The sequence below is a fragment of the Macaca mulatta genome, chromosome 9, assembly GCF_049350105.2.
Source record: "Macaca mulatta isolate MMU2019108-1 chromosome 9, T2T-MMU8v2.0, whole genome shotgun sequence".
NCBI lineage: Eukaryota > Metazoa > Chordata > Mammalia > Primates > Cercopithecidae > Macaca > Macaca mulatta.
In genome coordinates, this window is record NC_133414.1 from 105,605,974 (window position 1) to 105,620,362 (window position 14,389).

Below are 14,389 nucleotides of genomic sequence, written 5' to 3' on the forward strand. Positions count from 1 at the left end.
TTTTTTGTTTTCTTCCTAAGGGCAATGATGATGACTGCATGTGACTTGTCTGCTATCACCAAGCCCTGGGAAGTACAAAGTCAGGTGAGTCTAGTTAAGTTTTCTTTTCTGTCACACTGTCAGGTACTGCCTAGGTCCCATGTAAATGTCTACCTAAAAATCTTAGGCAACCTCAGAATTCTGAAAAATTATAAACATTAGTGAGACAGTAGGCAATTTGATTAGGCCCTGGAATAAGGCAAATAGAAGGAACTTTGGAAGGAAAATGCTTTCTTGAAAGAATTCTTTAACACTGAAACACTGTAAACAATTTATATAAAATTATCCAAGAAATGTCTGAGTTTTTAAATAGAGGAGTGTATTAGCCTGTTCTCATGCTGCTGCTAATAGACATACCCAAGACTGGTAATTTATAAAGGAAAGAGTTTTAATGTACTCACAGTTCCACATGGCTGGGAAGGCCTCACAATCATGGTGGAAGATGAAGGAAGAGCAAAGGGATGTCTTATGTGGTGGCAGGTAAGAGATAGCGTATGCAGGGGAACTCCCCTTTATAAAACCATCAGATCTTGTGAGACTTACTTAATATCACTAGAACAGCAAGGGAAAGATTTGCCCCCATGATTCAATCACCTCCCACTGGGTCCCTCCCACTGGGTCCTTCCCATGAATTGCGAATTATGGGAACTACAATTCAAGATGAGATTTGTGTGGGGACATAGCCAAACTGTATCAATGAGATGTCAGAACAAGATCAGGATGCATCGTTAGTGTTTTCCTCTATCAAGGGTGTTTTTGCTCCCACAGACTATTCTTCAATGTGCTGTGAATTATAAGGCGGCACTGGCTGTGACATGATGTCTAAGGTTGCTTTCCACAGAAGTTTTTCCCCCCACCTTGGGGAGGCACTAGTCTACCACTTGCTTTCTTACTAATTGGATGATAAAAATCTCTTTTTCCTCCAATAATTTCTAGGGAAACCCCTAAGCAGAAGAGAGCCCAGAATTAAATGGGTTTAACTGTTAAAGTGGGTTGTATCTTTTTAAAAAGATAGAATAATTGGAACTCATTGTAGGGGAGAAAAAATACCTATTTCTCACCCATCCTAGGTTCATGACTGAGGCCCCTATAACAAAAGACAGATTAACAAGAGAAAAGCATACACATTTATTTGTTTTACATGTAATACAGGAGCCTTCCTAAGAAAACAAAGACCCTAAGGAACAGTTAAACTTGTATATTTTATGCTAGGTTGGATGAAGTAGATAGTCACGGAGAAATTGAATTCAACAAAGAGGGTATGATCTAATCACGGGGCAGCTTAGCAAGGACAATTTGTTCAGATTCTTCTTGGCATCTTTGTGTCTCTGGCTCCTTTCCTCCAGGAATAGGGAGGGCACCTCTTGAATGAAGGTCTTATTATCTGCTTCAGGGGAAGGTCAGAAAATCCTTACCTGGTTTTATGACCTACTTCAGGGGAGAAGGTGGGGAGAAGGTGAGACTGATCTTCCTGCTGCTTTCGTTTCCTCAAATTCCATCATCTTAAAATATTTTGGGGCAGGGTGTCCTGAACTCCGTCACCATCAAGTCCAAAGCTAAACACTTTCCTCTCCTTCCACCTCGACATGCCTGCTCTTCTTCCTCTGTTCTTTACTGATGTGGTCACCTAAGCTAGAAACCTGAGGTCTTACTTGAGCTTATCTCCCTCATTTCAAAATCATTTCTATCACCCTTGCTAGTACCTCAGTTCAGACTTTTATCAGAACTGTGGTGGCAGCCTCCTAATAGATCCTCACATCAACTCCACAACTCATCCTCTGACTTGCTGCCATGTCTCTACACAGAGCTCAACTCAGCCATTCTACTCCTTAAAAGCCTCATACTCCCCATTGCCAGAGGTTTCCAACTTTTTTTTCTCCAAAGAAGTAAAGTCTGTTTTCTCCCAACAAAACTTGCCCAAAGATCACTTTATAAAAGAGAAAAAAGCAAAGCTACTTTAGCTTTCATCTCTCTTGGCCTCCACCTTCTTGGGTCCTAGAGCACTTCAGAGGAACCCTAGGCTCCAGAAGTAAAGAGCAATGGCCTAGAGAATCAAATTCAAGCTTCCCGGCAAAATTTACATGGCCTGTCACTGCCTGTCCTTAACTCACACTCCCAGAATCATTTCCCATCACCTTCTCCCATGTCATTGCTTCACACTGTACTCACGGAAGCTTTGTACGTTCCATTTTACCTCTGCAAATATTCTTCCCCTCCTCTTTTCCTGGAAAACTACTCTTATTCTTGACAATACAACATAAATGCTACCTCCTTCCTTCATGAAACTTATCTTTACTCCCTTCTCCCTGGCCCATAGCACTTACACTATTACTGTTATAGCACTTAACCACATTGTATACATGACTGTCTTCACTAGACTGTGAACATTTTAAAGAAAAAGATCATGCCATATTCCTCTTGGCAAGCCTGGATCATGCCAATGTAAAGGCAGCTAGCAGGTGTTCAATGAACTTGATAAATTTTTTTTTTAGTGATATAAATTAATGCTGGAATATCCTCACACTGTAATTAGGTAAAGCTACATACTAATGGGTGTATGTCACATGTGCATTCACAGATATATACTAGATGCTAACAGGACAAAGAAGAACTTGGGAAGCATTAGAACTTAAAGCATAATATTTAATCCTCCTATTTCTCCTTTTCATTGGTGAGAAGTGGCGGCAATAGTAAATGGGAGATAGATACTCCCAGAATAAGCCTACAACACTGAAGTAGGAAGAAAAAGCTCCCCTTTCCCATTTCAATATAATCTGTAAATGACCTCTTTTTAAAACTTAAGAGCATATGGTTTGATAGCGCCTCAAGCACTGACTGTAAACTTGATCCTTAAATGTCACTTGTACTAATATAATTCAAGTTCTCTATTCATAAGTGGATTTAGTGAACCAAGCCTTTCTCATTTGCAGGTAGCACTTATGGTTGCAAATGAATTTTGGGAACAAGGAGATCTGGAGAGAACAGTATTGCAGCAACAACCCATTGTAAGACCTTGACATAAAAATGCATTACTTATTAAAAGTTATCAGGACAGGCCGGGCTTGGTGGCTCATGCCTGTAATCCCAGCACTTTGGGAGGCCGAGGTGGGCGGATCATGAGGTCAAGAGATTGAGACCATCCTGGCCAACATGGTGAAACCCCGTTTCTACTAAAAATACAAAATTAGCTGGCCATGGTGGTACGTGCCTGTAGTCCCAGCTACTCGGCAGGCTGAGACAGGAGAATCGCCTGAACCTGGGAAGCAAAGGTTGTAGTGAGCTGAGATCGTGCCACTGCACTCCAGTTTGGAGACAGAGTAAGACTCTGTCTCAAAAACAAAAACAAAAACAAAAGTTATCAGGACAAATCAGTTTGTTTTGTTCACTACATCTTAGAAACCTGTCTTAAAAGGATTTATTTCTCTTTCTAGCCTATGATGGACAGAAACAAGAGAGATGAACTACCTAAACTTCAAGTTGGATTTATTGATTTTGTTTGTACTTTTGTATATAAGGTAAGTAAGCAAATTATTTGAATTAAATATATAAACATTTGGATGAAAATTTTTCTTTCAAACTGTCACCAAAATTTAAAAGTCACCCATATGGAAAGCCATCAGGGGTGTCATTGTTTCTCCAAAGCAGTTTGAGGTTTTACCCTAAGGGCTGGAATAAAAGGAGAGAACTCAGATGTGAGCAAATTGAACACTTCGTTAGGCAGGCAGGAAAGACATCACCTGTCTCTTCCCCAAACTTCACAGGCCCAGGGTTAAACTTATCCTAGCAGCTCTGAGTGCTGTAACAATTCCTTACAGCTCATTCTCTGCATCTGAAAGATCCTGAAAATTAACTGTATGATTTATGTAGTTTCTGACCTAAAATTCTCTTTAGGAGTTCTCACGGTTTCACAAAGAAATCACACCTATGCTGAGTGGTCTTCAGAATAACAGAGTAGAATGGAAATCTCTAGCTGATGAGTATGATGCAAAGATGAAGGTCATTGAAGAGGAGGCAAAAAAGCAAGAAGAAGGAGCTGAAAAAGGTTAGATGGGCTCTGTTTTTGCTCCCTGTAGTTTAGCCAGAAGCTAGGCTGAGCTTAGTGGCACGTGACAAAGGCATAAAGAGTCACTACAAACAGAAAACCTGCTTTACTGGTGCAGACTGATAATTTTAAGAGGTTGACTACTGGTTTTCAGGCTCCCCCCCCACCCCCACCCCCCAAGCCCCACCAGAAACAACATCTTATGTATAACTCCAGATAGAACTGACTGGTCCAGCTGAAGTAGAGGTTGGAGCTAGGCTTCTTCATCCTTCTAGAAGGTGGCTCCTCTACAGAACACTGGGTGTTTAGGAATAATATGAAAACTACAGAATCTGTGGGATTAGGGTTAGGTGAGAAAAAACTTTTTGTCCCAACATTACACATTAGCTGTGAGACTTTGAGCAACTTGCTTAACCTCGCTGACTTTAATATTCTTCTCCATGTAATGAGGTGGTTTTATAGATCTTCAGCTTAAGGAAGCCCTACATGTAGAGTAAGGTTGAAATTGCCTGTCTCCCAAATGTCTCCACATTGGGAGATGTTTTTCTGGCATGAGATTCCTGTGCCATTTTTTTCTGGCATGAAATTTCTATTCCTAAAGCCACTTTGTCAAGTTTAATGTTGTTTTTGGATTCTTAAAATGCTTACGATTAACTATTAGTTCATCAAATAGCCAAAACATCATCTTGAAAGTGGAATGCTAATTTCTGTCTTGAAAGTTAATCACTCTAAAGGTTTTGTAAGCAATTGTTACTGCTTAACAAAGAAATCATCTCTATGCGGAAAGGCCCTGACATGTTCCTTTTAGGTAGTTCTACTGCATTTAGTGAAATTTTAAATAATTCATAGGAGAAAATACTTTTCTTAACAAAGTTAAGGATGTCCTTCAACAGAATAAAAACAGGAGTTTCTGACTCCTTGATATCCATTCACTTATGTGACTCAGACGTCTTATCTCTAGAAAGCCCTATGTTAGGCAGGCCCTGGGGAAAGATGGGATCCTTTATCTTGAACAATTTACCATTTGGTGGAGGAACTAAACATTGTGAACCAATGCACAATTAATGATCTCAAAGAAGGCACTTGTGTGTATATGGGGCATGGAGAAGGCTTTCCTGAAAACAGGCATGGGGAGGAAAAGTAAGAAAATACGTACAAAGGCTTGGAGTAGGAATAAGCTTGGTGCAATTGAAAAATTTTTAAGCTGATATGGCTGGAGTCTAGAGAGCAAAGAGTGCAAAGTACATATGAAGCTGGTAGTGCAGGTAGCTGCCAGATACTGTATTGCCTTGAAAGCTGGGCTAAAAATGTTCATGTGTCATTCAAGAGATTTAAAGTAAGATATGACTTGCATTTCAAAAAGATAAGTGATTTTTACCCAGCAAGTGAAAAGTGAGGGTATTTCTTAGTACTATTGCATTTAACCTTTATCTCAACTTTATTATGAAGAGATGATCAGGTCCTTTAAGTGACCCCTGACATTGGATATGGCTCTATACTTTATTTGCATAAAAATTTACTTCGGAGTTTTTTTCTACTACATAGAGAATTCTTTGTGGACTAAGATCATTATTTTGTATTGCCAGGCATGGAGCTTTGTGGATCAAGCTCAGATTTCCAGATTGCATTGTCTCAGTGAGAAACTAAGATGTTAACTGGCCAACCATTTATCAGATTCTATTTTTTATTCATTTATTTTTTTGAGACGGAGTCTCACTCACTCTGTCGCCCAGACTGGAGTGCAATGGCTTGATCTCAGTTCATTGCAATCTCTGCCTCCCAGATTCAAGCAATCCTCCCACCTCAGCCTCCTGAGTAGCTGGGATTACAGGTGCATGCCACCACACTCAGCTAATTTTTATATTTTTCACCATATGACCGGGTTTCACCGTATTGACCAGGCTGGTCTCGCACTCCTAACCTCAAGGGATCCGCCCGCCTCGGCCTCCCAAAGTGCTGGGATTACAGGCAGGAGCCACTGCACCCAACCCAGATTCTATTTTTTGAATGGACCAACTCTGAATATGAATTCAAGTTTTTACATGGTCAAATCCATAGTACTTGCTAGGTTAAAATGACTGACTAGTCTATAAAATTGACACTACTATCATGGGAGTATTAGAATAAAAACACTATATATCCACTAACTCCTAATAATATTGCTTTCCTTGATTTTACTAGCTGCTGAAGATTCAGGAGGTGGTGATGACAAAAAGTCCAAAACATGTTTAATGTTGTAATATAATCTAACTGGTCTAAACTTCAAATATCGTTTTACCTTTGAAGAAAACCAGAAAATATTCAAAAGAACTTCAACAAATCATCAAGTAACAGAGTAAGAGGATCTTCAGAAAAACTACCCTGTGACTATGAAGAAAATACATATTGCTAGCCCAAAAACCCCAAGGGCAAAATAAAGTTCAACAAAAGTGCAAAATATGACAAAAATGGGTACATTTTTCGTGCCAATTTATTTTAAATTAAAAAATATGCAATCCTGAAACTAGTCACAAATTCTTTTTTAAAACATTAATTGTATTTATTTGCTAAGGCTGCTATAACAAAGTACCACAGACTGGGTGCTTAACCAATAGAAATGTATTTTCTCAAAGTCTTGGGGGCTGGAAGTTCAAGATCAAGGAGTTGGCAGGGTTGGCTTCTTGGGAGGTCTCTCAACTTGGTTTGCAGATGGCCATCTCCTCCCTGTGTCTTCACATGGTCTTCCCTCTGTGTGTCTGTGTCCTAATCTCCTTTTCTTATAAGGACTCCAGTAGGACTGGATTAGGGCCTACCCATGTGACCTCATTTTAGTCTTAATTACCTCGTTAATGGCCTTATCTCCAAATACAGTCACATTCTGAGGTACTGGGGATTGGGACTTAAATATATGAAATGGGTGAGGGGTGGGGGAAACACAATTCACCCATAACATTTGTAACTGTGATTCACACCTCGAGCCACTCCCTGAACTAAAAACTCACAACATGTCTTAATAAAAGAGTAAACGCAATACAGAATATATAGTGTTGTAAATATGGTATAGAAAATAAAGTAATGAAGTCATTTTATTCAATGTTATTCCATCTGAAATGCTTTTCTCTTTCCTCTACTTTTACCTTTGAGAATGGAATGATGACCAAACTATTTTTTGGCAGTTTATTAAAACTATGCCTTTGTCCTACACTCCGCCTTCAAAGTTTGAAATCAATTATTTTGGGTGTAACTAAGAATATTTTTTATGGTTCAGAACTATTCTTTTCATTAAAAAGAGTATCAATGCACAAGATACTAACTGGATAATCGTAATGCAAGTTAAAGCAGCTAATGAATATTATGCATTAAGAAGTATGTGATTGGATTATGCAAGAACCTTGTTATCAAAAATAGTGGGGAAAAACTTCAACCAAGATGACTTTCTAAAAATGATTAATAGAACTACCTACCAAACATTCTAAATATTAAATTGTTAAGGGAAACTAAGGGCAATCAACTACTTCCACTGCATGGTATATGTCTGTCCAGATATTAGAGAAATTTAAGATTTCTTCCTTATCTATAATCATAGATAAAATTAGAAAACAGAATAATAATATAGTATGCCATATATTTTCTTGTAGATTTTTTTTTGTCACAAGCTATCTACATTCTAATGAATTGAAGATCAATGAACCTATATATTTTGTAACAGACAAGACCACGTTCAATTTTGAGCAGCCAAGAAATGAATCACCATTTGTTTTATTTTTATAAGTTAGGTATTTAGAATTGCAAGACAGCTTCTCTCACATTAGAATGTAAAGTTTATGAGGAAAGATTTTTGTCTATTTTGTCTGTTTTGTTCACAGCTCTATTTTGGCACCTAGAGCAGTGCCTGGCACAAGGCAGGCACTCAGTAATATGAATGAATACTATGTGAATAAATGTTACAACAAACAGATATAAATAAGGTATGACAGTAAGTCATACTTAAATGAGTACTGTTTATTAAATGAGTATTGTTTATTAAAGTAATCAACTTAGCTAAGTGATGCATGCTCCCTCATTTCCACTGTTTAAAATAATTGTGAAACTCCACTTCCAGAATCACTATTATTTTAAAAACCATGTAAGAAACTTTATTCCTTTAGCCCTATGTAATTTTGGACCCCAAAATATCAGTCAGCTCAAACAACTTCCCCTCCTTAGTCACCAGAAATTGTATTGAGGTTAGAGATGTCGACCACTGAATGTCTGCCAAATACATGAACTCTGTATAAGAGCGAGTGTAAGAAGGCCTAACTTCAATACCCCCAGACAAGTGGTCTGCTGACTACTACTGACTGCACTATAGCGAAGTTTGAGACAGGTAGGTAGGAGAATTACTATTTAAACTCATCGTGTTAGAGGCCTTTTCAAGACTCCTTAAAAACATGACTCCCATTATCTGTCATTGTGCATGAGTGGATTAAGTGTTGTGATTTTATATAAATTTATAAATGAGCCTGATGTCATAAACCTACTTGAAATATCAAATACACTGATCTATTTTTAAAAGGTCTTTAGATATTCTTCCTAAATTCTTAATTTTAATTTTGCAGGAATTTTATTTTCTGACAACCACTAAACAATGGACATATTTTTACCATAAGAATGTTTAACTGCATATATTATACAACTAATATCAGTCTTGCTGCTGGACATTTCAAACACTTTTTCCTCAAAAATATAGATTCATTTTACACACTACAAGTAGTTAGGTTAAAAAAAACAATTTCTTCAAGAAGTGAGAGGACTATCAATGTTAAACACTGATAAACCCAACACTGATTTACTTTTCTGAAACAGGTTCAGAAATGATTGCCTAATTACTTCCTAGATGGTTCCTTTACAGCCATGCCCAGCTCAGTGCCTCACACATAATAGAAGCCTGATAAATATTTGTGGAATTAATGAATAACAACTGTTTAATAAAAGGAAAATCTCTGATAATAACCATTTTAAAATAAGATAACAAATTACTTATTTTGCAGTTTAATGCCAATCATTCCATGTTTAAATGTTGTTTAAAATAGTATATCTTCAATAAAATACCTGCTTATGTTCAGTTCATTTTCTATATGTCCTTTCTGTTATTCATCAAGTCAACATCTTCTCCTATATCTATCCATTTGCTCTTTATAAAAGCAGATCTTTACCTGTTTTCAGAAATCAATAAACCCTTTTGAAAACCTGATTTTTGAAAATTTGAAATTTATGTACTTTTCCTCCAAAAAACATACACAGAAGTTTACACATAGATTCTAAAAAGGCTTGGATCTCCTGAAGTACCTCCATAGACCCTTGCAAGTAGGATCTTATGTTAAGAAGTTAACATTTTATAATATATTTCTGCATAGAAGTTCTATTAGTCCGTTTTCACACAGCTGATAAAGATACCGGAGACTGGGGAAGAAAGGGGTTTAGCTGGACTTACAGTTCCACATGGCTGGGAAAGCCTCAGAATCATGGTGGGAGGCAAGAGGCACTTCTTACTTGGTAGCAGCAAAAGAAAATGAGAAGGATGCAAAAGCAGAAGCCCCTGATAAAACCATCGTATCTCATGAGACTTATTCACTACCACAAGAACAGTATGGGGGAAACTGCCCCCTTGATGCAAATTATCTCTCACCAGATCCCTCCCATAACATGTGGGAATTATGGGAGTACACATTCAAGATGAGATTTGGGTGGGGACACAGAGCCAAACTATATCAGAATTATATTCATATTTGCATGAGTGTATCTGAGGTAAGATACACGCACATCGTATTATTCAGTTAAATTATTATCTTATTGCATAATCTCTGCTGGGGAGTCAGTTTTGTGAACACATGAACTGTTTTAGACTACTAGGACCTCACTGGCTCCCTGTGGTAATCATTTACTTAACAGCAAATTATCCACAGACTAGGAGGTCAAATTTGATTATAACAAACTCTCTTAAGTGGTAGAGGTTAAGAAGGAAGCAAGAGACAGGCTAGCTAAAACCTCAAAAAGCAGCCGAAAATAGGTGGTAATGGGAAAGCAGGTACTTAAAAGATGGGTGCCAGTTTATCAATGGGAAAGAAAGAGGTTAAAGACATACATAATCTACTTTAATCCTAGTAATTTAAAATAACTGGCAGAACATGGTGGCTCACACCTGCAATCCTCGCACTTTGAGAGGCCAGGGTGGGAGGAATGCATAAGGCCAGGAGTTTGAATACCAGTCTGGGCAACACACGAGGACTCTGTTTCTACAAAAGAAAAAAATTAAAAACAAACAAATCTAGTATTGGTGGCTCTAAAAAACAGAAAAAGAAAAAATAATAAAATAAAATAATGAAGGCAAGAGAAGATAAATAATGAAGGCAGTGCAAAAAAACCTACAAAACGTAGGAGCAATGGAAACTGTCCAGCTCTGTCCTCTAGGAGCTAGATAAAACAGAATTGTAGATAAGCAATTGAAAAGATATTTAAAGGACAGGAAAGTCTTTAATTGAACTAACGAATTTCCAAAGCATCTGACATTCTGAGAGAACCTGGATTTTTATTTCCAAAGACACCACACAAGCTGTAACTTGCAGATAAAAACTTACATGGAATTTCAAATTGCATGAAGTTTAAAACTTCATGAAGTTTCACATTAAGTCTCTCTCGTCTTATAGAAACAAATCCTGAAAATACTCATCAAATTCTTCTTCCCTATTTAAAAAAAAAAGCATACATATTAAGATCGATAAATAGAGTAAAAAAATTACATGATACATTATATGGGATTAATAAAAATAAAATAAGTCAACACATTGGCTGATTCTGCTATATATCAATATATTCCCATGATTCAGCCATCAAATAATTCTTAGTTTCTAGAATAATCATAACTATACCCAGATTGATTAAAATAAAAATATTTCATATGTTGGTACCTCTCCCTAAATGTATTACCTAAAATTTTGCTTTGAAATACTTTTGAAATGTCATTGCTTCTCTTTACTTTTTGGGCTTACTTTATAACTTCTCTGTTCATTCTCATTTTAAATTATAGTCTGCTCAAGAAGTGAATAAAAAAGAAACTTTTTAAGGAAAAATGTAAGCCTAAGATATACCGGGGAATGACTAAGGGGAATTGGGTAAATCTCCTTAGGCTGTAGTTTTTTTACTACACTGAGCATAGTAAATATATTATGTATTTGTAGCAGTAAATACTATTTTACTTTTAAAAGACCAGTGTGATAGTAGTGTAGCAATGTAGAAGTGTACTTCCCATGCAAGGGGCTCCCTGGCATAGGTTTATGATAATCATAGTATGATGGAATAGGCTTCTCTGGAAGCTTAGGAAACAGCCATCTCTGAAGAAATCCAAGCAAGGACCAGAGGGTCATCTGTTAAAGTGAACTGATTAAAGATTTATTTACCAGGAGGAAGCTGGACGTGTTGGCTCTTATGACAATGGCTGGAAATAAGCTCTAATCTTACCAGGCTACGCAGTCCTTGGCATTAAATAGATCACCATGATGTTGTATTTTTCCATTAATAAAGCCATGGTTATAGCTTCCTAAACTGATTGAAAAGGTACATATTATCTATTAATATCAGCACTTACTGTGATTTTTCATCTGTCTCTGGTAGTGGACCCTTCCAAAGTTCAGATTCTGAAGCACTTTCTTCCTCATCAGAATTTCCTGTTCATTTAAAAGAGATGATTTTTAAAAATCTATTATACTTAAAACACATTTTGAACTATTCGCCAATAATTAACTTTTTATTTAACTCAGCTTCAACTTTTATGGCTCTCTAAAAATGGAATTCACTCTCACATGTACAATAAATTCTTTTAAAACATATATAAATAGGCCAAGGGATACAAACAGTCACAGCAAAAAGGCCAAGGATTTTAAGTCTCATGGAAATTTCTCTAAGTTACACTGAGTTAAAGTAGCAATTCCAATATTTACTCTTATAAGTGAATTATCTCTTGCAATATAGTTGTTTCTGATCTAGTTTCTTCTTTTTCTTGGTTAACAGAAGACATGCAAGTTAAGATTTACATTTGTAGAGAACATGTTTACATTAAGATTAGCACCTTAAGAACTGAGCTAGTATGTAAGACAAGCAAAATTATTAAAAAAAATTGTCAGACATTTTAAAGAACTAATGCTGATTACATAATGAGAGGAAGCCTGTTTCAGTGAAGAAACTGGCATTCTCACACACTGCTGGGAGTCAAATTTTGTAAACCTTCTTCTGGAGAAAAATCTGGCAATATAGATCAGTTTAAAACACATACCCTGTGACCAGCAATGCTGCTTTTAGGAATTTGATTATTTATATATATAAATAAGCACCTCTGATACATATGTACAAAGATGCACATTGTATAAGAACAACAACAAAAAAAAACCTAATTCCCCACCAATTAGGGATTAATGACTGGTTAAATAAATACTGTACAGTTGTTTAAAAACATTAGCATATCTGTATGTACTGCAATAGAAAAATGTCCACTCTATATCAAATTTTTAAAAAGTTACAAAAAGTATGCATAGTATAACATATATGTTAAAAACATATGCACATTATATACATACATGTAATTTTATATATGTATTGTAAGTTTGCAAAAGCCAACCAAATTTAGCAGTGATTATATTACCTGTGGGCCTGGAATACTTTTACTTTCTATTTTAAACATTTTCAAATTGTTTGTATTTTAAACAATGAGCACGAATTACCTTCAAAATCAGTAAAAACAATAAAGACACTTTATATATAAAAATATGACAAAATAGACATGTTTCAAATAAATCACCTTTATTAGTCAACTAAAATTTTAAAAATATGGCAAAATTATCATGCAGTAACACTATAATCCACAAAGTAGTTACATTAGCAAACAATTCCTCTCCAATAATGATTATTAGTCTAAAAAAGAAGTGGCACAAATGTGGCCTGTCAATACAGAATGTCCTTTAGTTAAACACAACATAAAAATAAAAGAGCATTGATTTGTTACGGTGGATCTAGCCTTTTACCTGTTGGACTCCGATCCTTGAATCAACATGTGTGTCTGAACTTTGCTCCTAACTGAATCTATTCTGGCACCAATTCCAGCAAAAATGGCAAAAGGGGGGAGGGCATTTTGTTTTCTAATGATCTACATACAAATGATAAAATTTTAATCTTGAAAACAAGATTCCTGGCTCAATGACAGCTATCACTGGAATGGCCAGTGTCCCAAATTGATAATGTGAAGGAAAAAAAGAATTAAAATCTTCTCTTATTTTTATGAAAACTCACTAATATGAGATAAAGAAAGCAGAGAAAAACTAACTAGGCCTAGTAAGGTTATTACTAGTGTATTACTCTGCTAATGTTAATGATGCCAGAGAACAAAACCTACAAGGCCTTTAGAAGTGGACAGCTGTTATCTTGTTCTCTTCCAAGAGTACTTCCCACATGCCAGCTTTCTTACACCAGCTTTCTGATACCAGTCAATCAATTTTACTAAAAAATCAAGTCAGTTTAGAGTAACATTATAAAATAACTGTCTTAAAAAATACCCATTAAAAAAGTGGCCAGATATCCCTAAAGAATCAAGTCTACAAGACTGGACTAAATGACCTTTACAGTCCCTTATAACCCTATGAATCTATAGTATCCTGGTTCCCTGAGGATTGGCAGTCACTACAAATCATTGCTATCATAACTGTTACAACCTGCCAGGGGCGGGAGGGGGTGTTACTAAGGACATAACAATTGGAAGAACAGGCAACACAAAAGAATGCATCACTGTCAAATCTATTCAGTAATTATTGGTAAGTAGGGATCGGAATTTAAGTCACTGACTTTCTGAGTTGAAAGGGGAACCTGGAAGTCATCTAATCCAACACTTATCCAATGAATGAACCTCTCACTGCAACACCTCCACTAACAAGTGCCAATTCAATTCATGCTGGAACACTCACTACTCCAGAGGCAGCCCATTTCTCCATTTCTTTTGTCAGGCAGTTCTAAGGGACAAGTTTTTCCTTAAATTAAGGCAAAAATCTGTCTTTGGGCAGTTCTGCCAACCCAGAGTCATAAAAAATAAGTCTCCTACATAGTAGAAGCCTTGCAGTAATTTCCATACAGTAATTTCCATGTCTGCTTCCTCATCTCTTCCCTCCCATCCCTTCACTCTTCTCCCAGGTAAACATCTGCAGTTACTCCAACATTCTTCCTACAACATAATTTCAAGTTCTCGCAATATCTCAGTTTTTTTCTTCTTGACCTGCTTCAAGTTTTCAATGTTCCCTTTAGAGTGTGGTG

General features: G+C 36.6%; 2 protein-coding genes across 15 annotated transcripts in view; one reads left to right on the forward strand and one right to left on the reverse strand.

Annotated features, from left to right (window-relative positions):
• Positions 1 to 6,579, forward strand: part of PDE6C (phosphodiesterase 6C) — a 61,285-nt gene extending 54,706 nt beyond the window's left edge. For all 5 annotated transcript variants that reach the window (XM_077946815.1, XM_001092604.5, XM_077946814.1 and 2 more), the window contains 5 exons: positions 21 to 84; positions 2,970 to 3,044; positions 3,471 to 3,554; positions 3,931 to 4,081; positions 6,263 to 6,579. In XM_077946815.1, the coding sequence (XP_077802941.1) occupies positions 21 to 84; positions 2,970 to 3,044; positions 3,471 to 3,554; positions 3,931 to 4,081; positions 6,263 to 6,321 (433 nt within the window). In that variant the 3' untranslated portion in view covers positions 6,322 to 6,579. The remainder of the gene's footprint in view (positions 1 to 20; positions 85 to 2,969; positions 3,045 to 3,470; positions 3,555 to 3,930; positions 4,082 to 6,262) is intronic.
• Positions 6,580 to 10,608: 4,029 nt separating this feature from the next.
• The window catches only part of FRA10AC1 (FRA10A associated CGG repeat 1), a 33,604-nt gene continuing 29,823 nt past the window's right edge, over positions 10,609 to 14,389 (reverse strand). For 9 of the 10 annotated variants that reach the window (XM_077945101.1, XM_077945096.1, XM_077945099.1 and 6 more), the window contains 2 exons: positions 11,685 to 11,763; positions 10,609 to 10,783 (listed from right to left, as the gene is read on the reverse strand). In XM_077945101.1, coding sequence (XP_077801227.1) covers positions 10,741 to 10,783; positions 11,685 to 11,763 — 122 coding nt within the window. In that variant the 3' untranslated portion in view covers positions 10,609 to 10,740. The remainder of the gene's footprint in view (positions 10,784 to 11,684; positions 11,764 to 14,389) is intronic. The other variant, NM_001266720.2, reaches the window with a different exon arrangement.